A 23,859-nucleotide genomic window follows, 5' to 3' on the forward strand; every position below is an offset into this window, starting at 1 on the left:
CCGTCATCTGTTGTTTTTTGTGTGTATACAGCCACTTTTTCTGTGTGTGATGTTTCCATTTATCTTGCATACCTACATGGTATCTGTGTGTACCTGCGCATTGCTGTCTTTTTCACCTTAATTGCCTTTGGTATCAGTCTCCTCCTAACTCCTGTGGCAATTTCAGTATTATCATGTAAATAAGAAAGACAGAAAAGCACTTTTGCTGTCCTGCTAGGCTACAAATTATCAGCTGGAGTTTTTTCCCATAAAGTTTGAAGATAAATAATTCTATTTTACAATGCATCAAGAGTGCTGCAGAAATTTACAGCAGCCTATTAACCTGAAAACAATTCCACCGAACAACAGAAATGATTATGTATTATGATCAGTAAATGTACACTGCAGATTAATTCCTTTTCGCAGTGCTGAAAATATGATAGACAGGCTCCATTATATGAATTGTTATCTCAAGGAGAGGTAGTCATGTGCGGTCCTACAACCACAGAGAGGGCAAAATAGAAAGACATGTAATCTTGGATTTATCACAGCTCATAAGGAATATATTCTAATTGTCACATATATTCAGTGATAAGCGCAAAGGCAAAAACTTTTAATTTATAAAGCACTTTCCCTCACAGAATGTAATAAGCCGCTCTTTGTTTAGGAAACAGCATTCCCTGACCCCTGTAGTCCACGTTCAACGTTGAACACAGTTTCTCAAAGTATTATAATAAACGACCTGTTTTTTGTTACACAGAATCAGCATTTAGGCACAATGCATGCAAAGGCCTTTTGCAGATTGCCTGGCATTTTCACCGCAAGATTGTCGTTTTGCAATGTATGCAGAGAGCCATTTGCGGGTCACAAATGTCCTTGCAACTCGCATTGTGAAAATTGTAAATCTTTGCTAGTACCATGGTAAAAATGGTGCTAAATCCGCTTCTTTGAAGCTGGAAAGGTTATACAACAATGTCTTGTTATATTTTTTGCAGTCATAAAGGACTGAAAGGTTACTGACTGCCCTAATCAGTCAGTAACTATATGCAACGTAGCATGAGTGGCGGCTGCAGACATTAGTAGGGACATTGGCCGCATAGACCTATGTTTGCTACCCGTGGTCAATTTTGTGGTGTGCCAGTTTTTGGGTATTGCCACCACCATCCCTTTAGTAGGCAAGGATTGCAGACAATTTAAGGGCCAGATGTACTAACATTTTTTGCGGGTGCAAATGGGTTTTAGACTCGTTTGCGACCGCAAAAAACATGTGGCCCATGTACTAATGCTATTTCGCGAGTCGCAAATCAATTTGCGATTCGCAAAATAGGATTAGCGACTCGCTATTAGGAAGGGGCAATCCAAAGGCGTCCCTTCCTAATAGCGACTTCTGAAGGTATGTATGACTGTTTTGCAACTGCAATTGCGGTCGAAAACAGTTGCAGTTTACCACCCTTCACAGAAGGGTGGTAAACTACTCGCAAATGGGAAGGGGTCCCCAGACCCCTGCCTGCCCTTAAAAATTAAAGTGAAAAGTTTCATTTAATTTTTATTAATGCATCCCGTTTCCCTTTAAGAAAAACAGGCTGCATTAAAAAAAAATGCTTTATTTAAAAGCAGTCCCAGACATGGTGACATAGACCGTTCCGACAACAACTATTTCAAAATGTTACAACTTTATCAACATCACATTGAATAATTCCAGGAGCACTAAAAAATGGCGCTCTCACAAAATCCTGGAAATTCAAATTGGTCACTGTTTTTTAAAAATTCAAACCCTGTCTCCACTGTGTACAAAATGGCCAGGTATTAACCCTTTCTATGCTGATGATGGAACCGCTCCGCTGCGGTGGCACTGTGCTGATGACGGAGCGGTTCCGTCATGGCCGGCCGCCGCGCCTGCGCGGCGCGTTCTATTGAGCAGGCGGGGCCATGACGGAACCGCTCCGTCATGAGCACAGCCCAACCGTGGCTGATGACGGAGCGGTTTCGTCACCAGCATGCGGCCGCCCCGCCCCCTTAGCACTGCGGCGGAATAGCCGCCGCAGTGAAGGGGTTAAGGAATGCTTTTAGGGCCTGTCTGTTACTGAGGCACTCAAACTCCCCAGAGGTCAAATACTGATGATAGTGAGTCAACTCCCATTCCCAAGACATTGTGCTATCAGCATATGTGAAAACTGCATAAGTGTGATCCTGTACTATAACAACAAACCTGTTAGAGTTTGCTGCCATGTTCCTTCTTACGACATGCAAGAACAACCTGTAACCCATATCTTCTTAAGTACGTATTCTCAAGAGGACACAGCTACATAAGTAGATGTCAAACAACACCAAAAGGATCTGCCTTGACTACCAACACCATTTGTCTGAAAGAGCACAGGACTGCTACAAGTCAGATAATAGCCACCACAACATAGCAACCAGAGAAACGTTCAATGCACCCATGAAGCAGCACAAATAGGAAATAAACAGTAAGTACAAAAGCGTAATAACATGCCTAAACAATTACAATTAAAAGAACTAAAAGTGCAAAGTTACAAAATCCCATAACCAAATCAGAAAATCCGTCAACCACGCTGCCCACTTCCTCAATGCTATCAATATACATTTAGAAGTTATTAGTTCATCAATGATTATTTTGAACCCTGAAACAAACAACATGTCCAGCAATTACTTTGGAAGACCAGTCCCAGAATATGATACTATGGTTTTTCCCATGAGCTGGACCCTGAATATTTAGTGAAAATAAACCTAATGTCATTGTTAGACTGCAGCTGTCTGGAGGAAGCCTAAAAGGAACTCTTTCCCAATGTATTACCTGTGAATGAAGCTTTTATCAACTTCTGCCTTGGTAAAAGTACCAGGAATTCCATCAAATTCTCAACACAAAGGTAACAAAATTCCTTTTGCTATTTTATCATTTGATTGAATTTCTTAAAGCCCAAAATAATTCTAACAGCCCAACTTTTAATGAATTGCAGCTTATCCCTGGGACTATCATATATGTTGCATGATAACATGCATCCGCTTGAATAAGAACTCAATTTCACGGACAGATTTTAGAGAGTGTGTGCAGCTTTGATCAACCTTTTTACTTGTGGCTCAAAAGGAGGCAAGATGCCACTAAAAGGGTAACATGTCAGAATATCATAGTTAAAAATATTGGTTGATATTAATATTGTGTTCTATATATCATTAAAAAAAAATCTTTATTGGGTTTTTAAACAAACAAAACCATAAAGTACAGGTAAAGTCGACAATTGAATTCAGTGAGAGCTTAGTTCATATGCCTGAAGGAATAAAGCTAAGAGATTCGTCCGGTGAGTACAGCAAGGATCATACAGTTCATTACTCATGTTTGCGTACTTGCTGGAGAGATTGTCAAATGTACACAACAAGAGGGAGGATATATAATCTCAGAAAGTGAGGGGAAGGGAAAAAGATAGGGGTGTGGCGGTGTCTTGCAAAGAAACGGCTTTGGGCGTGAGGGCTGGCCTAGACAGTATGAATGGGGTGGTATAATATGTTGTAGATGAGCAAAGAGGAAATGGGGAACAGCAGGTGCTGCCTGGCACGCTTGATGTGCGGCAGCCACTATGGGGCAGGCTATCATTTCTAGTGTCAAACAAAAACTCTGAGAGAAGAGTGGCCCGGTGAGTGAAGATGGGTTGTTTGCGGAGACCCCGGACCTCCTAGTAGCGAAGGGCATCTTCTTCCGCCGCACCCCACTTGTTCACTGCGCCATGCCAGGGGTCCAGTGCAGGGTTAGAGTACGCACATGGCGAGAGGAAGCATCAGGGAAGCGAAGTGAGTGCGCACCTTATGGGATTTGTGCCACCTGAAGATGCCAAGTGAACACGCCTCCCATGTGTGGATATCAGTGAGCTCCGTCACTTGTTGTTATGTGTCGTGTACTTTTTTGCAGAAGTGGCGTTGAACTGGGCAGGGCTATATCATGTGGTCTAGGTCTGCTCCTGGAGCCTGACAGTGCGGGCAATGGACATTTGCTTGCGGGAAAAAGTGATTAATTTGGGCTGATGAAGTAGGCGCTGTGTAGCATGAAGAGTTGCAGTTAAGGGATACTCTTTGTGGAAACGCAAAGGCAGTCTCCCACTCCTTATCCTGCAGTGCTCACCCAAACTCCTTCTCCCATTTGTGCTTTAGGTTATCTAAGGGGTGTACCTTCAGCTCTCGGATAGCTTTATACAGCCACGTGCTAAGGTGACGGCCAGGACCCATCACAAGGATTACTTGCAGCACAGGGTTTGTTAACCGTTCTGATTCTGTTGGTTTCTATAAGGTACGGCATATGTGAGAGAGTTGCCGGTCGATGAGGTATTGCCCTGGGGCAGGCCATAGTTACTAATAACTGGTCGAATATGAGGAGCCAGCCATCAAGAAACAGGTCCTTAGATGTGAGGACTGAGTGCTCTGTCCAGGGGGCTAAGTCATGTCGGGTGAAAGTCAGCGCAAATTTGAGGAGTAAAACTAGGGGCAATGCAGGAGCGTATACTGGTGTTGTCAGGGACATACGATGTATTCTAGTCATGTAAGCCTGTGCCACCTCGACCTGTAAGGGTGGTGATGGGGAATACTATTTTTGGAAGAAGGAGGCGGTGAATCGCCGGAGAGGGTAGGGTACCGCCCGTGCCACAGGTCTCTGTGACGTGCCTCCGGGCTGTCCAGCACGACAACCATTGTAGCTCAAATAATACACTTTGAATGATAGGGTGCCCCTACCACCACAGTCCATAGGGAGCTGCAGTTTACTAAGTGCCACTCGTCATCGACCCATGCCCCAGACAAGATTGCCCAGCATTGAGTCGAGCTCACTAAAGAAAAAGCAAGATGTAATAAAGCATGCGGGTAGGAGGATCATTTTTCCTAGCGCTGTTTTACCTGTAGGTGCCAGTGGCAGGGATCGTCAAAATTGCATCAGTGCCTTAATGCCCGACAATGACACCTGAATGTTCCCCTCAAATATATTGTGTTCTATATATCATTAACAAAATTATTATCCAGTACTTGTGCATTTTCTAATACTATATCAAATGAGGCAATATTTGGTAAACAATATTTATGTCATATGATATTCACACTGTGATATTCTTGTGACACTCAATTGAAGGTGAGCTCCAAGAGATGTCTGGCATAAGAGTTCTACCCATTTGAAAGAGTCAACCATTGAATTTGACCCCTGTTTAACTGCATTTAGGCGTATCAGTCATCCACATCTGCACTGTGGCAAAACATTCCAACATTTTTGTACGACTGTGAGAGTTTTCTTTGAGATCTATCAAACAAGTAGAGGCTCCTTTACCTGGAGAAGTCCAGTTACTTGCAGGGATCACCGAAGAAGCCCATGTACCAACGAGCACCGGAGCAAAACAGAGAGAATAAAATCAGGTACAGCTTCAACACTTTGCTAGATGTTGAGGTAGTACGGGCAGCCCACTGATAACATACCATTGCCCAAATCAGTTTATCAGTGAAGGTGGGCAGGACACACTACGAGAAGGACGGTCATGAGGGAGGGGAGCTACAAGGATAAAAGGGGTTAGCTGGCTGATAATGTTGAGAAAGAGAAACTCCTTTCTCATCCACTTTGCGAGATATTGTTAGAATAACACAAAGCTGCAGTGCCCTGTAAATGAAATCAGCTCGAAAGAGGGGAACAACAGACATAATAGCCTCATAAGGAATAGCAAAGGATAAGAGTGGAGTGAATACAACACCTTGAAGGTGGTAAATACGTGACTGTTGTACATGGGACAATCGCCCATTGGGAGTTGCCAAAAACAGAGATTGGACCATACTTCATTAAGAGAATTATGGAAAAGCACATTAAAAGTGGCAGAAATCAAAGGGACAGAAATAGAGCAATGTGGCAACTGATAACGCCGGATTCCACTATAAAAGTTTACTAAGAATCCTCGGTCAACTGGACCTTTATTACCTGCTGAGAAGTGTAAAGGGGAGAAACAATGCATTCATGACTAACTAACATGGACCAATTAAGTAAAACTCAGAAAGGATCACTGACTCCGAATTCCAATCTAAGGGTTTAATTACAAAGCCAAAAATAACTGAACATACAAGCACCTCATGATGAGGTTGAAAAAATACAGAGGCACTAATACGAAGCCCATCCTATGAATCAGTCTAATCCTGTGCAGCATAAAAAGAATGAGCAACTCAAAAATACTAAACAGGCAATAACTGCCCCAACATTGATGTTAGTCTTCATTAGTGGCTGTTAGAGAAATACGGTAATCCGTTAATCTAACCCTACACTATCCCTAAAGAGGCATCCCTACTTAGTATTTGCCAGGCAAGATCAAGAAAAGGTGTCAGCTCATGAAGACTTCCTAAGAAGAACCCTCACATTGTAAGGGTCAGTAGCCAAAACTACAGAATTTGTTCTCCTTCTAAGAGTCGATCCATTCCATCTGCCCCTCTAACTGCTCTCTGCTCTCCTAACTGATCTCTGCTCCCTCTAACTGCTCTCTGACTTCTCATCCCTCGGGGCACTGTCCCTAATAGGAAATGCACAATCAATAGAGCACGGCCACAAAACACCTCCTCTGGCCAGGCACCTCTTGTAGGTAATTTTCCACCAAAACTTGTACTCGGTCCAGCAACGGTTGATGTGTCCTTGGGTCTCAGGCTTCTGCAGCGAGAAAGAATATCGGCTCCTAATTATCGACATTACTAAATACTTTGTAACAGGTCTCCTCCATGCCTAAATCCTAAAATAACCAAGTAACAAGGACGGTTTCCTTTCACCTGCAACAGAAACATGAGAACAGAACAACCTTGCACACACATGAATTTCGCTGACTGCCTCCAAATGAGAGCCTGACCAGGGGAAAATGCATTTCAGGCCTACACAATCCAGCTAACATAAGAAATAGGAATAGGCCTTTCATAGCATGAAAAAGTAAATTCTCTATCTAGGCATTTGACATTGAATTAAACACACATTTATAAATGTTGCATCTGCAAGCACTACATTTCATCACATTTTAAGGCACAATCAATCATCTCTACGTGTGCAGACTTTAATATGGTGCATGTTAATATCTGATGCATTACATTACATATGAACTACTTTGTTAGGCATTTGCAATGAACATTGAGAATGACATGATTCCCTCTAAATGCCATTCTACTTTTCTTGGATGGCATGACTCATTCTAACACTTCATTTACCATTGATTATTACAACACAATTTACTATCTAAATTAACCCACATAAGACTATATATTCGGGTACGGACTATTTGTGAATATAATGTACCCCTACAATTTCCAGAATATCATTTGCGCTCTATCATAACACACACTTAAAGTATCCAGAAGCATTTGTAATGCATCTTCTACAGATACACAGGACCTTTCATACTCACAAGAAACAGAAAGGAACAACCAGGATATAATAGCAGACCTTTTGGATAGGAAAAATACCTTTGCGTAAGGATCTAAGTTCCACCCATGTTTATAACGTGCTTCTCTGACATGGCTCCTGCCTGACTTCTTCAGGCTCATAACCAGACTTCCCCCAGAATTCTGATTCCCATGATGCCCTGATTGGTAGGGCTCAGCCCATACCACACAGCCCACAATGCAGGTCATCCTGCACCTTTCAGTGTGGCCAAAGATGGCAGATGCGTCAGTGCTGCGAGACAATGTAGCAGAGGCTACAGCCCCATTGTGCAAATCACTAACCTATGCCTTGTAACACTGATACTGTGGAGCTAACTACAAGCTAAAGAATATACTAACCGGCTCTCACCATCAATCACAATCTGTAAATAGTTTTCAGTGTTCATTTCAGTGAATTTCACTGGAGGTTTTCCAAACATCAGACATTCAGTGGCTATCAGTGTTTTTGCATTTAAGCACCCACAATATTTGCTGGAGTTATGCGCCTTAAAATTTGCGTGTCTCTTTGGCCGGCCGTCTTTGGAAGGCCAGCCAGACATGCACATTTTAAAGTTTTCTAACCTAGCTGTCTTGGACAGCTGGGTTACAGAAAGAGAAGGCCTCCAGTGGTCTTAGGAGCTCTGAGAGAGCCTGCTCTATCTAATCCCGGCACTACTCTCATGCTGTGAAAGCAGCATCAGAATTGGGTAGTGCAGTTTTCTGCGACTTGAGCTTCCAGAAGACACCTGAAGGAGGAGGATGTCGCTCTGCAAGTTAGGAAACTAAGTCTATTTTATTTATTTATTAATTTCTTTGAGCCCCCACACCACCACCCTCTGTACATGCTATCCGCCACTGCCTGCAGCTGCTTGTCACTTTATTTTGACAAGACTTTCCCTGCTGTCACTCAGAGTCACTGCTCAGATACAACAATGACAGATCGCAAGCAACAATTGAGCCATGCTCGCATATCCTGAATATCAACTGTAATTTTTTCACCTTGACCACTTCTGCAGTTCATGAAGCCGCTGAAAAGGGTGAACTTTACACATCCCCTCTCTTAATCAGGGTTCTAATTAGGACACCACAAACAATCACTGAAAGGCAGTTGGCGGGACCAAGTGACCAGTGTGCATTTGCTTGTGCATAGCTTACACTGCGCTATCGCAGGCACTCTGGTCATGAGGCTTCCACATTTACAGCTAGGGGTTGGCGGGGGACAGTGTCAAGTGTATCTGTTTGTAGATCTATAATTCAGAAGGTGTGTGTTTACTGAAGCACACACCCACCTTTCCTTCCTCTACATCTGCTTTGCACAGATGTAAGCATGATGCAGTACATTGTGCAAAGCAAAGCAAGAGCCCGAACCAACTCCTTCTGCCAAGCAAAGCCCCACACAAGCATGCTACAGCACTGCCGGGGTATAGCTCTAACTTCTTCTGTTGCCCCTCCTTTATCAGTGGTGTGAATAGTAAATAAAAGTATTGTAGAGTGAACCGATTAAAACAAGTTCTCTGCAGTACGCACACAAAATGTGTCTGGGTCGAAAGCGAAGGAACATATTGTAGACAGCTAGCCACTCTTCATCCAATGATTTACTAACAGTGGTGTGTACACCAGAAACTTTAAGGCCGATTTAATTCTTGACAGTAAGGATACTCTGTCGCAGTGGTATCGGAGTATCCTTACCACCAAGAATACAATCTGCCTGCCGAATTAAAATGCAGGTGGACCTTAGGGTTAATCACGGCATAGGCTATTCGTCCCTGCTGTGATTAATTTGTGTCATTCCACCCACCTAAGTTAGATGTGTTGAATGAAAGGTCCGTTTTCACTGCTCATTACCACCAGAAAAACCCTAGCGGTAAGGGGTGGTGAAAACTGCTAAATGCTCTCCTGGTCATGGGAGAGGACTCCAATGGCGAGGGCAGCATTATATTTTTTATTTCCTTTTTGAACAGTGAAAAAAAGGAACCACTTTGGTATAGGGCTCTATCCTGCTCACGGTGCACTGTACCAAACAGAAAAATGCATTGACAGGACCGGTCATAATAGCGGTTCCTGTCGTGCTTTATGATTGACCGCCAGCTTGGCAGTCATTTATAAAATTGGCGGGTGGCCAATGGAGTAATTTAATCTGTAAATTAGGACCTTGGTTAGCCACGCGGCACTGACTAGTAAGCAGTTATGCTCGCAACTAACTCCCCACAACAAGCACAGCCTCTGTGTCAATGGAAAGATCTTTGTGCTGTGTAGGATTGTCACGAGTGGGTGGGGCTCACAATGAGTATCCGCCAATGTGAATCAGGCCCTCAGAATGTCCAGGGATTCATCATCCACCTCACATCATCAGAACCCTCCACAGACCATGAATTTTATAGACAGACCATGTATTTTATAAATAACATTCTAACAAACAAATTCAGATGTAGCGACACTCTCTGTGTTGATACCCACTCTCCCCGATGCATCTTCTATTGGACCTTCAATAGTTTTTTCTTGTGTTGAGGCATGCAGTGTTTCTTGTCAAGTAAAGTACTCTTATCAATGCTTACTTTTCTGATGACAAGGATAGATTTGGAAAGGACACTTCAAATGTATTTACTAATAAAAACAGAAAGAGACTAGATCCTTAACAAACTCATGAACCCAACTATTTTGATGAGAACGAATTCGAAACAAGATGCCATGACCAGGGATTTGTTTCACATTCTAACTATTAGAACAGTCCTTCCTTTAAACCAACATATCCAAATTTGTTTTATTTCAATGTCGTACAAGATAAGCCTTAAGGCTGTTTTATAAGTGTTTAAATGCCTCTATTGAGCACTATAGACAAAGAGTCAATAATATTATATTATATCATTTTCATAGGGTCTTTTTTCCTAATTGCAGTCATTTATTTTGGCAGCAGTGTTAGACCAGCAGCTCACCAATGCTCACAACAGATAGCGAATGGAGCCATCCATAACCAAGTGCAGTGCAAGACGTACTTCAACGGTATCTAAGTGTGAGACTGTGCTTCCAGCTCTAAAACGCAACAAGTGAAAGCTTTCATTTACTTTCTAGTCAACATGGAGTTTACTACTCTCATCAATATACAGTAACATGGTCTATGCAGTGCTCTTTAAGTCTGAGTGAACTTATCTTGAGGCCGGGTCCCGCGTTTTCTCTGGCTTCTGCTCTCCTGCCTCCGACAGGAACAGGAAGCAGGCAGCCAGTTTTCCACCCTTAAGCCGAACGCAACGCTGAAATGCAGGGTTGTGATTGGTCTGAGCGCCGTGACACAGCGCTCAGACAGGGGCGTGAGGGGTAGGCATGTTCTCCATGCAGGCTGCAATTCACCATGCATGGAGAACACTGAAAGTGTGCATGACTTGTTTGGGCGGCCTGAGAGGGCCGACCAAACAGTCATTGCGCACTTAGGGATGGGCAAACCACTCCTCCCCTGCTCCATTAACAGAGCAACCCACCCACTCGCTTGTAACACGGCGCTCAGACTGGGTCTGGAGGGGTGGGCATGTTTTCCATGCAGGCTGTAATGCAGCCTGAATGGAGAACACTGAAAAGTGCGCATGACTGTTTTGGGGGGCCCGAGTGGGCCGACCAAGCAGTCACTCCTCCCCTGCCCTGCTCCATTAACAGAGCAGCCCCGCCCATGCCCGCAAAGGAAACATAAAATGATAATCAGTTATCACCATTTTATGTTTTTGCTTCTCGCACTGCGAGAAAGCAGTGGGGCAAAGCTCCTCCGCCATAGCAGAGGAGCTGCCATTGCTATGTTTACCTCTGCAGAGCTCATCTCTTGATCTCAGATCTTAAAACAAGCACTGTACCAATAGGTGGTTTCCTTCGCCCACCCTGTTTCCTTAGCTCAAGCAGTGAGAGAGCTTTTAGTCCTAGAGGAAATGGTCCAAGAAGCAACCTAGAAATCCGAAGAGGAATCTTTGAAAAAGGAACAGAGAGATTGTGAAACTCCTTGGTTGGGAGCGAGTTTATTGGATTCACTGAACTTTGATGGGATTATGGTATTTTTTAGGGACTTTATGGAAAAGCATTGAGGTGTTGGTGGTGGACCCCAGAAGGAGTCTATGCGTTCCCTACTCTCCCAAGAGACTGGATTGATTCCCCACAAAGGCAGTGCCAGAAAGGACAACAGAGGGTAAACAAAGGTAAGAATCCTTCTCTTAATGGCATATGGCACGCTCCCTGGCCCTGCCTATTGCAGAAGGTTTTCTTTGTCAGTACAGTGTACTGAGATTCTAAAGGATATTCCAATAATGTGGGTACAGTTAGGCATCAAAAATCAGTTCGGGTTAAATCCGAAAAAAAGCCTTTTTCCAGTGGGTTTTTATCAGCTCTTATCCTTTCTAATGAAAAAATACAAACAAATCATACATGGGCGGTGCAACATTTTTGACACACACCACCCCATTTTAGAACTTGCTCCTAGCTGATAAGGAAGCTTATAGTCCACTTTAAATTCTGAAGAGGATTAAAGACGTGGCTGGTCCCTCCATCTGTAACCAATTCACATATTAATTTGTCAAACAACCTGCCACCCAGTAACCAAAGCTATAGTGCATATGAAGAGTATGAACGGAAAATTAGGAGAATGCATTATGTGCAACTTTGCCAACTTTCCTCTCCTCTGAGGTGAACATGCCTACTTGCAGCTCCAAGTTGAAGCAAATAGACTGTGACCATCCAGAAATGTAGGATCGCAGTTGCCATCTCCGAATCAACACTTAAGCGTTTGGTCGTGGTTTAGATACCTCTTCAAGGTATGATGGGCACGTGCACTGTGGCTGGTAATCTCCAGCGAGCTAGAGCTGGCCTCTATCTCGGGAGCAAATGACATCACAACAAAAGGTCTGCTCCATCAAAGGGATCCAGGGAACTGGACCGACTGGTACCATTGTAGCCCTAGATGAACATACAGAAGACTTCTTTCTGTTCATGCTGGTACTCCTGATAGCATGCTATTTCTCAGGTCTGAAGCTGGAGTGGTCCAGGGCTCTTCCCACAGAATCTGGGTGTAAGATCTCCATACCAGGTGCCCAGTGGTTTGTGATATGTGGCCAGGGAGCTTCTTCTGGCCAGTGGTGTTAATGACTATGCTACTTCACTTCTAAGTCCACAAAAAATAAACCTTGCACCCGAGAGGGTCAATCTTGCACCCATATTTGCACTGAACGCTCAGTGCAAGGATAACAATTGGACTGGTGCAGAAACAGCTTTTGCTGACATATGACTGACTTTCCCGGGTTTACCAGATGCATAAAGGTGCATGCCTTTTATGTGATTGACTTGGCTGTGTTGTTTCCCTCCTAGCCTTCTAAAAGCACAAGCATGACACATGACCGACTCTCACCAAACGTGGCCATCCTGTGAGAAGCACACATGACAGACTCTTCCCCACCCCTACAAGCCCTTCTGAAGAGCAGTCCTTACATTTATTGACTCTGTCCTGGCTGTACTAAACCTTCCGAGGCACTACAGAGTTTGTAACCACTTTAATGTCTTAAGTTGCACGTTTATCTAATTCTGAAATTTTAGATAATTACACTTTGTATTCCGTGAATTGCATTCTGGATCTTTCGTTATTAGTACGGGCCTACAAGTGCCAGCATCTATGGTGTTGTTTGGCTCACTGGAGTTTGATGATAAACTTAAGAAAACTCTGTAATAAGAACATAACTCACCCACGGGCGGAAGGATCATTAGTTCCACAAGCAGAAGGGGCCTAACTGCATTCATCACAGGCTTTGGTGCTGATCGTACTATTTCGGGGCCTCCTCACAGCGTTCACATTCTTATTGGCATTTCTAAAGCACAACACATCCCTTAGAATGTGTTTAGCAGGACACCATTTGTACTGCGGCCGCTCCTCCCTCCTAATCCTCTTGCAAAAAATTGCTGGCCCCTCACAGGCAGGTCTTGACACCTTAAGTTTACAGAAATGTGGGGCTGCTCAAGAACCACTTGAGAGACATTCACCAAAGTGCTTCCGGTCCACCTTGTAAATGGACACATTTCTTCTGATGTTTAGACTCAATTTGTTATGTACTCACTGTGCATAAAAAAAAATAAACATGATATTGTGGTATAACTCAAAATAATAGCAGATCAGTTAGCCATTATCTATCTATCTATCTATCTATCTATCTATCTATCTATCTATCTATCTATCTATCTATCTATCTATCTATCTATCTATCTATCTATCTATCTATCGATCGATCGATCGATCGATCGATCTATCTATCTATCTATCTATCTATCTATCTATCTATCTATCTATCTATCTATCTATCTATCTATCTATATATGGATATAGATATGTAGATACACACACACCATTGTTTTTTTTCATTTCATACATGTAGTTACATTTTCACTTTTTCATATTGTCTCCACTTTAATCAGGGGGTTACTTCAATTAGTTTTGATCATTTTTTAATATTGCTCTTCCTAGAGTGTTGTTTCACTACTGCTTACTCGGTTGGGAGTGAATGAAATTTAATAATCACAAATTGATTGAAACCACGAATTGATGTGTGCGCGTATCGATAGATAGAAAGTTAGAAAAATAGAATGTGAGGAGTGTTAGGGATTTTGTTGATGACATGAGAGTGAGTTAAGGGTATTTGGCAGAAAGTATTTTTTTAACGACCAGTGGTGAATACTTGAAACAACATTCTAGCAGAAGTGGTCTAACAGAAATTTAAAAGGCATGAGCAGGTACAAAGGGGTCCTTAGTTCTGGCAATGTGATGAGGAAAACCTGCTGATCCAGTATCGTCTGTGTTATTTTGGTGTGAAGGAACATCTGACTCCATACAATAGGATTTGGGTAATTACCTTGACCTGTATATTTAACCCGACTCATGTTATTTTACTGATGTATGATAACTCATAAGCTGCTTAGTTAACATTCCTCCCTGTTTTCCTAAATGACCATCTAACTAAAAATGTATTCTTTGTATGTGTTGACTGCTAGGGTAGTCTTGATCTCTAGGGTAGGCTGTCTTGATTTTGTCTACTTGAAATATGATTTGAGATCATATTTTTAATGATGGGTTAATGTATTTCATTGAAATAAAAACATATATTAACAATAAACAAAATAGTTTGGTAACCTGCATTCATTAAAAAAAAAAAACATGCAAACTGTTTTCTTTTTAATCATATGCAAGCATACTTAGTGATGGTGCCAGGTTTTCCCATGCAGTTTAAGGAATCTGAAAGTTAATAGCTATTTTTTAGCCAGCTTAAATGCCACCAGATGTCCATATCTGTTTTTATTTTCTAAGTTTCCATTAATTAACATTTATTCATTGTTTTGTTAAAGTAAAATGCTCTCCTCAAAATTTGCAAAACTATAAGATCTATTTTCTTGCAGGAATGACAGCGGGTGGCATAATGAGGATCACTGGATATTCCATACTGTTCTAGATCAATATCCAAGTCAACTACAGAATCGGAGAACTCTATACTTGGATATGCTGCAGAGGCTTCTCCCTCATAAATCCAGATATGAATTGGTGAGTGTGGTCCAACCATAGAAATTTATAAGGTGTAGAATTTCATAAGATGCTCTACGAGTGATATCAGGCAATGAAAATAAGTTCACAATCTAAAGGGTAAGAAAATAAATAACTCGCACTGGCTGCTTTAATGGTAATAGCACATTTGTACATTTGCACTGTCCTTTCTTCAATTTCTCTTAACTGTTCGGTTATTTACCAACAGTCTGCAGTTACTGCTGCTTCGAGTAATGTGAAAGTTGTGTCTAATTCCATGGATGTCTCCAATACTACTTGCCACACCGTTAAACTGATAGAATTGCAGTGGATAATTCCACCCTTGCAGATTTAGTCCACATAGATGCAATTTAGGGAAATATATGCAAGAAAATTAGATTTCTGATAGTTGCCACTCGAAAGGATGAACTTCAAATGTTGTTTAGGAGCATCAAAATTAGAAACAGCTCAGCTAACTATAACTGCTGAATTTCACTGGTCTTGTACGAGTGAAACCTGTGCCTAACTATAACGTCCATGTAACCTTTGGCTTTTTCAGTGAATTTCTATGTTTTTTTAAGTGGTAGTCCTGTTTGCAGAATGGTGGAGAAAGGGGGCTGGGCCTCCGACCAGCTCTCATTAATCCTGATGTGTAGGACTTACAGGAGACCAGGAGGGCTTCGTGACCCCCAAGGTCCCTCAGGAGTAAAATGAACTTCATCCTCCCACCAGTAGTGCACCAAGAGGTCGAAAAGGGGACATGGTCTCCAAAGACCTCTTAGCAATCCCGTTGTGTGAGACTTACTGGAGGTAACATGAGGGGTAGTTGGCTGACAAGGAAGTCCTTGGGGAAAACATACCCCTCCTGGTACCTCCAGTAAGTCCCACACAGCTGGACTGCTGAGAGGTTGTCTGAGGCCACACCCCCTTTCTCCACCACTCTGCAAACATGCTTCCTGGCACACTACTAATAGGGGAATGAAATCCTTTGGCTATTGAGGGTCCTAGGGGGCCAACTACCCCTCCTGCTGCCTCCAGTAAGTCCCACTCAGTGAGTTTGCTGAGAGGTTTCCGGTGGCCCTGCTCCATTTCTCCACCACTCAGCAAACACGCTTCCTGGTGCCCTACTGGCGAATATTGGTAAAAATATAAAAAGCAAAGAATCTATATATACACTCTTGCTAGTCACAGTCACAGACTAATGTACCTACTCATATATTCACTCAGACCCTCGTACACCCACTCACATATCCACTCAGAGACTAATGCACCCACTCACAGACTCACTCAGAGACCCATGTGTGTACTCACATAAGCATTCAGAGGCTTATGCACCCACTCACAGATGCACTCAGGCTCATTCCCCCACTCACATACATAGTCAGTCTTATACATCCAGTCTCAGACCCACTCAGAGACTCATACACCCACTCACAGGCCTACTCAGACACACACACACACACACACACACACAGATCCATTCAGAGACATATCCTTACATTCACACACTTACTGAGAGATTGATGCACCCACTCAGAGACTCATGCACCCAGTCACAGACCCACTCAGGCACAGATCTACTGACAGACATGATTCTACTCACACACCCACAATAGATAGACCTACTCAGACACTTATACAACCATTCATAGATCCATTCACAGACTCATGTACCCATTGACATATATGCTCAGACACTCATAAACCCATTCACATACCATCTCAGACACTCACAGACCTTCTCACATACCCAGTCAGAAACTTATACACCCACTAACAAACTCACTCAAAGACTCATGCACCCATTCAAATAACCACTCAGAGTCTTATGCACCCACTTATAGACCTACTGAAGGACATGTGCAGCCAGTCAGAGCCTCTCAGAGACTTGTCCACACAAAGACTCATGCACCAGCTCACTAACCCACAAACATCTCATGTAATCAGTTGTGCACCCACTAAGAGACTCATGCACTCTCTCACATATCCTCTCAGAGACTTCTGCTCCTAGTCACAGATCCACTCAGGCACTCCTGCACCCATTGAGACAGTTACTCTGAGAGTTATACACCCACTCAAACACTTATGCACCCTCTCATAGACCCAGTCACAAACTAATATATCCTCTCACATACCCACTCAGTCATACATTCATTCACATTCCAACTTAGACACTCATACATCCACTCACTTACCCCCTCAGACACTGTTGCATCCACTTATATACTTAGTAAGAAACTCATGTGCCTATTCATATACCCACTCAGACTTATACACCCACTGAGAGACTCACTCAGACACTCATGCGCCCACTTACATACTCACTCAGAGACTCATACATCCACACATATATCCAGACAGACTCATGTACTTACTCATATACCACTCAGACAGTGATGTACCCACTCACATATTCACTCAGATAAATCTTATAAACCTTAGAAAATCACTTAGAAAAACAAATATTATAGTGACGTCATAGTTAGGAATGAGAATTGCCAAAATGCTTTCTAAGTCACCCAAGAAAACAAAGGTTACAGAGACACTATAGTTAGGAAATATAATTTTAAAACAACATACAAATTCTGTGAAAAAAGGAAAAGTTACAGGGACTTTATAGTTATGAAATAAAATAACAAAAACCTTATGAAGTCCCTGAAAAAAACAAAATTTGCACTTTTCCTCCCTAGATCAAGTGGAATGACCGAACCAACAGTCGATGATCGAGACTGGTGTTGCAAATTCAAATTTACCCCCACTGCATTCCCCTGTCGAAAGAGAAAGAGGTAGTCATCATGCCCCAAAAGTAACTTCTCCGTCAATTTTTAACAATAAAATGGCTAATGATGTTTGTCATCTCAACCAGGCTGGCATCTTAGATCTGACATATCTCACAGGGTCTAATCCTGATAATATATTCAGTGATGGTATGTCAGATCCTTTGCCAGCACGCTCTAAGGTACTATCAGTAGGTGTTCCAGACTCTAATGTATTAATAAATAGGCTGCCAGAAAAAGGTGATGTCATAGACATTGGCCGTGTAGCAAGTGAGGACACCTCTCATACCAGGGTAATTACATACAGCAGTCTTTTCTGGAATACAGGTGGGTTCGTGAAATAAATTAGACAGTAAACATTGGGTAGAGTTTGTTAGCGAATTTAGTACAGTTTGCTTACAGTAAACTTGGATGCGCAACATAGCCCACATAAATGGCTTTTATTCTGTGCACACTCCTGCCAGACCGTCTGTAGGTGGTCACGACAAAGGAGGCCTATTAACTCTGATTTCCACTACATTAAATAGCAGATTTAGGAAAATTCTGTTGGAATCCTCGCATTTACAGATTATTAATATCTTGTTTAAGAAAAATCTGACCCTTGTGGTCATTAATTTTGATCATAATAATTTTAATAGTGCAAACATTACCATTGTCCAGGAATTAGAAACTGCACTAACGAAGCATATTGAGGAGATAAAAAGGGATTTTGTAATACTTTGGGGGGGGGGGGTGATTTTAATTGTAAATTGTTCATACTATCTAAACGTGAGGCATGTTACTGTTTAGCAAGGGACACGGCAGGTGGTTATCACTTTGAACATAATCCTTGTGGGAATATTTTGAATTCTTTACTGTTGAAATGTTCACTCTTTTTAACTTAGTATTTTATTGAGCTTTTAAATTCTGATGTAGTCACATATGTAGGAAGAGGGCAAGGGACGTTAATTGATTTTATTATTCTGTCTGGCTATTTTAACTTTCAAAATGTGATTTTTAATATATCTAAAATAAATTTTAGTGATCATTACCCACTAACACTAAAACAACTGGTCCTATCAGATTCCCTCACCACACCAGCTAAAGCAGTCCCCCTTTCCTATACTAAAAATAAGAGGTTAACTTGGAAGTGGCCTACCATTAATCCAGACTTCGTTCTGGAGGAGTTTATAAGGAATAACCTTGGGCAAGTATTGGATTGTCTGGAGGAAAAGTTAAATGCCTCAGTTATGATTAAATCGTATGAGGCAATAACTGAGACAATAAAGGTACTTCTAACGAAGAACCAACCTAATAGAATTAAGCATGGGCGAATTTAGCGGATCTTGCGTTCGCGAATTTTGCGGATTTGCGGATTCGCAATCCGCAAAATCCGCGAATTCCCGCGAATTTGCGGATTTTTTTTTTTTGTGTTCGCCCGTGTTTCTGCCAGTTCGCGAGGGTTTTTACAATTTCGCAATTTGCGAACTTACCTGTTGGGTCGCAAGTTTTGCGAACTTGTTGTTTCTACGTGTCCAGCCTGTTTGGGACACTCTTCTTCATCACTGCCACTCTCTGTCACCACTGCCACTCTCTGACTACTCATGCCACCCTCTGGCCCACCCATGCCACCCTCTGTTTCATCACCACACCCTCTGGTTGTCCAGTGTACATTATTTTCGGCAAAGCAAAGCACACCTTCCCTGCCTCAAGTGACCTGAATTAATTTGGGGCTGATTAATGTGTCACAGAATATTTTTTTAGCTGGCACCTGCTTCCTTAGTGCGCCCTGATTAGTGATCTTTTGCACTTGCTAAGTGCTTTCATTGTTGCAAAATTAGTTACAACACCTGCCCTGCCCCAACTGACAATAATGAATTAGGGGCTGATTAATGGATTTTAACTTCCAGCCTGGCTCCTGCTTGTCTCCCTTAGCTGTAATTCAGGACCTTTGTGGCATATGTGTAACTATTCTGAGGTTCAGAGCAGGGTCACATAATAGTTTCAACTGGCAACTGAACTCTGGAGGGGCCCCTCAGGAAGCACTACAGGAAATGGCTACTAATGATGAGCCTGAACTTTTGAACCTGGTAAGTAGTTACTTTCAGTTTTGCTAAGATCGTATTTCTGCAATTTTGCACTTATTCGCGGGGCGCGAACTCACGCGAACAGTGCGAGCAGTGCGAGCAAAATCCGCTGCTCGCGGATTTGCGGATTTTGCGGGAGATTCGCGAATCTCGCGGATTGCGAATTTCCCGAAAATCCGCAAAATCCGCGAGCGGAACGGATTTTCCGCCCATACTTAAATAGAATACAGAAAAGCAAAAAGTGGTTCAATAGGGAATGTTCCCAATTACATAATAAATTAATTAAGACCTTAACCACATTGCTGCTTGAGAGATTCCTCTGCTGTGCTGGACAGCAATAAAAACGGGTGTGGTCGTGACGAGCTCAGCTCGTCATGAGCACAGGAGCACTGTACTGCATGACGAGCTGAGCTCGTCATGAGCATGGAAGGGGTTAAAAACTAAACCACGAGATATGGTGGGAGTGAGATAGATGCATATAGACTACAAGCACGTGCTGGAGAAACGTAAGATGGAGATCAGGTAAAAAGCATGGGGCCAATTACATCTGGCATCTCAGTGCAAAGATTCTAAACACTTCTGGAAAACTGTCAATGAAGAGTATTTTAGTGATACAACAAATGGCAACATTGATGCAACAATCATGCCTGAAATGTGGGTAAAACATTATGATGGTCTCTAGTAATAGCACTGAGACACAATGTGATGCCCACCCCCCCAATATGTCCTTTGCATTGTCAGAAATTCCTAAATCTCTAATCTCTATATTTCTCTTCGTCTCCTTAAATGAACCCCTTATGGGCTCAGTCTCTCTTCACTACTCCTAAAACACTCACCCAATATGGCCGCCGACACCACGCACACATTTTACCGGATATAACGAGCACCTTTGGGTATGCACGCTAGATTCCCGTCATCGCACACTTGGAACCTCTGACACGGCCACTGCCGCACGTACATCTGGTAAGATACCAAATTTAGGATTTTGACATTACTTTGTCGGTCTACTCACCGACATTGGTTTTATTGAAGTCCCCTTTTTCTTCCGTACAGGTACCGGGAAACTTTATCAGCATAATTTTGGTCATCATACCTGCCGCGAGCAAAACAGTGGCAATTTTCACACACGGATCACTTTATCCCCCAGCAACAATCTGACATTACTCAGTTAATTCAATTCTCGGCTACTATCTGAGCCAAGGTAATTTACGGCCCGTGTTTTCACCAAGGCACTCTCTTTTAATTCACCTTAACTGGCTACCTGACACTGTCCGTTTTCTCCACAGCAGGCACTCGTGTCTCGTATCTTTTATCTCTTAAACTGAACATGGAATACCTGAGCCCAAACCACTCTAAAGTTTGTGCAATCCCCAAATTCACTCGAATACGACCTATTAGGCACGTTTTTTTCGGGTCACTTTAAACCACTCACCCATTTAGTAATCTGTTTACCCTTGGTTATGCCGCATGAATTTATGATTCACTCAGTTTCAACTCGTCGCTAGCATTCGTCTTTGCATAAGCCCATTGTCACATTCCACACTGTTGTGTATACCGGCAAATTACTCACCGCCAATATTGATCTAAATTGGACCATCCATTGTACTTGATAGCTTATCTAATTGTACTGCTATGACACTCGCCCATGCATCCACGTATGGGTTTCAACATAAAATCTCAACACCACCGAATTAACAAACTGCATGGTCCCATCGAATATTGATGCCTTTAAACAAGCGTTTCCTACTTTTTCACTACAGATCTCTCTGCCTTATCTTTTTCCCCTCTCTCTCAACAGGCAGTGTCTTCATACTCAGGCATTTAATCTAATCGTCCTGATGATGATTCCATTATCCTTCTGAAAGGGATCGAAACGTCGTCGACCTATGGAATAGTTCCACACGTTTAACCATTGTGTGATATTAGTGTGGATACTATTATGGAGAGCTTGTTACATTTTCTAATCAAATGAAAGCTTCCTTTGCTTCTTGCCTGAAATCCATACTGTTCGTATGTTTTTGTCCGTAGTTTTCTGTATTGGAGGCAGGAATGCGTCCCGCTCTATTGTTTGTTGCTCTTGCCAATAATGAAAATTTATTTATCTGATTAAATTCTGTGTCCGGCTGGACACTGTGGAATATAGCACCCATTTTTGTCTATATTTAATTTCCTGTTATGCATGTGTTTCTCTAAGCACCATTGTTACAGTATATAATTGACACCCAGGATCCTTAGCTACTTATTAGGTTCCCTTGTTCTTCTTAAATTATTATACACCCCCAATATGTGGCATCTCCTTTGGAACCTCCAACTCAGGCTGAAACAAATAGGGCACTCTCCTAGACTGGAAAAGAACAAGGCCCCGGGGCCGGATGGCATACCCGTGGAATTGTTCTTAGCACACATCCCCCTGTGGCTATCGTTCTTAACCAACATATTAAGATGTCACAGGGCCCTGGATCCTCCGGAGTCTTGGAGAGCAGTTATAATAGTCCTTATATATAAAAAGGGAGACATGTCGGATTCTAAATGTTATCTACCTATCTCACTAATCGACAGTTCCTACAAGATTATGGGACGAGTAATATTGGACAGATTGGCGACCTGGATAACAAAAAATCGGAAGTTTTCCGATGTCCAATACAGCTTCAGGAAAGGCCTGGGCACTGTAGAAAGGTGTCTCAACCTGGTCATTGGCAAGTATACCTTGGCTAGGCCAGGGTCCTTTTACCTTGGGTTTATGGACCTGAGGTCTGCCTTTGATTGGGTGCAGAGGGGGAACTGTGGGAGAAAATGTTGCTCATGGGCATTGGTCCATCTATCGTCCACTTTTTAGCTGCAATGCATCAGAGAGTCACAGGAAGAGTACGAAATGTAGCCGATGGCGAGCTTACCACACCCATGAAGATGGACTCTGGGGTTCGCCAAGGATGTGTACTCAATCCATTCCTATTCTGTTTATACATAAATGACCTAGAAAGTCACATCAGAATTGGAAATGTAGACGCATCCACAATAGGCCATAGGTCTTTTCCAGCTTTGTTGTACGCTGATAACTGTCTCCTAATGTCAAGAACCGGGGTGGGACTACAAAACTTTTAACCAGTTTTAATGAATTTATTAGTGGTCTTATGTTAAAAACTAATGTTGTAAAATCGCATTTTATGGTAGCTGGTAAATCACCATCTAAAACTATGACATTTTATATACACAATTAAATATTGTGCCAGGTGCCAACTTTTTCTTATTTAGGCATTCTTTTTAATGACAAAAACACTTGATCCCATCTAGTTCATGCAAGGATTAGGGGCTTTAACAAAAATAAGGAGGCCATTTTTAGATTTACAAAAAAATTAGACTCTCGCCCCATAAAAGCAATCACGGACATATATAAAGCACTAACATGCGCCGCTACTTTATATGGCGCTGGATTCTGGGGTTGCACCAACACTCTGGGTCTCCAGAGAGCTGAGAATATGATGTTAAGACATGTGCTGACACTACCCAAAAGTACCCCAGCCGTTATGTGCCATAAGGAATTGGGCGTAATACCATTGTCCTCTCGTATGCAATTAGTGCCTCATGATGCTTCGGCGTAGTATTTGGGTAAAAGAGGAACCAGCCCTGAACTGTGACTTAATCTTGGATTGTTTAACATTGGATTGTGTAAAGAAAAACTCCCTGGCTCTCCTATTTGCAAGATCAACTAGAGAAGTTGGGATTGCAGGATTGTTTTAATAGACCTGGAAACATATCTGCCATTCCAAAAGATAAGGTAAAACATTCTTCCTATTATACTTGAAGAATGTAAGAGACAAGAAAACAATGTAGAACACTCATTGTTAATTAGCTCCCCATGAATTGAATCTTATCTTTCCTTTTATTTTAATCAAGCCAAAATGTTTTACTTGATTAGGTTCATGATGGGAATTGCTCACTTGTTTGTTTCGTACCGAAGTGGCGCATATTGTGATGCTAAATTAGATTTGTGTCCATGTAACTAAATTCCTACACAGAGCACTTTGAATTTGTTTTTCTGTAAACTTTATCTTAACCCAAGACACACTTTTAAAAAAAACATTATTAAGAT

The 23,859-nt window shown here is 42.2% G+C and overlaps 1 protein-coding gene across 1 annotated transcript in view; it reads left to right on the plus strand.

Moving 5' to 3' along the window:
• CCDC148 (coiled-coil domain containing 148) overlaps positions 1 to 23,859 on the plus strand; it is a 1,056,272-nt gene that overhangs the window by 567,906 nt on the left and 464,507 nt on the right. Inside the window, exon 9 of the mRNA XM_086956667.1 lies at positions 14,806 to 14,947. Coding sequence (XP_086812793.1) covers positions 14,806 to 14,947 — 142 coding nt within the window. The remainder of the gene's footprint in view (positions 1 to 14,805; positions 14,948 to 23,859) is intronic.

Source organism: Lissotriton vulgaris, chromosome 2_1 (assembly GCF_964263255.1).
Source record: "Lissotriton vulgaris chromosome 2_1, aLisVul1.2, whole genome shotgun sequence".
Classification (NCBI taxonomy): Eukaryota; Metazoa; Chordata; class Amphibia; order Caudata; family Salamandridae; genus Lissotriton; species Lissotriton vulgaris.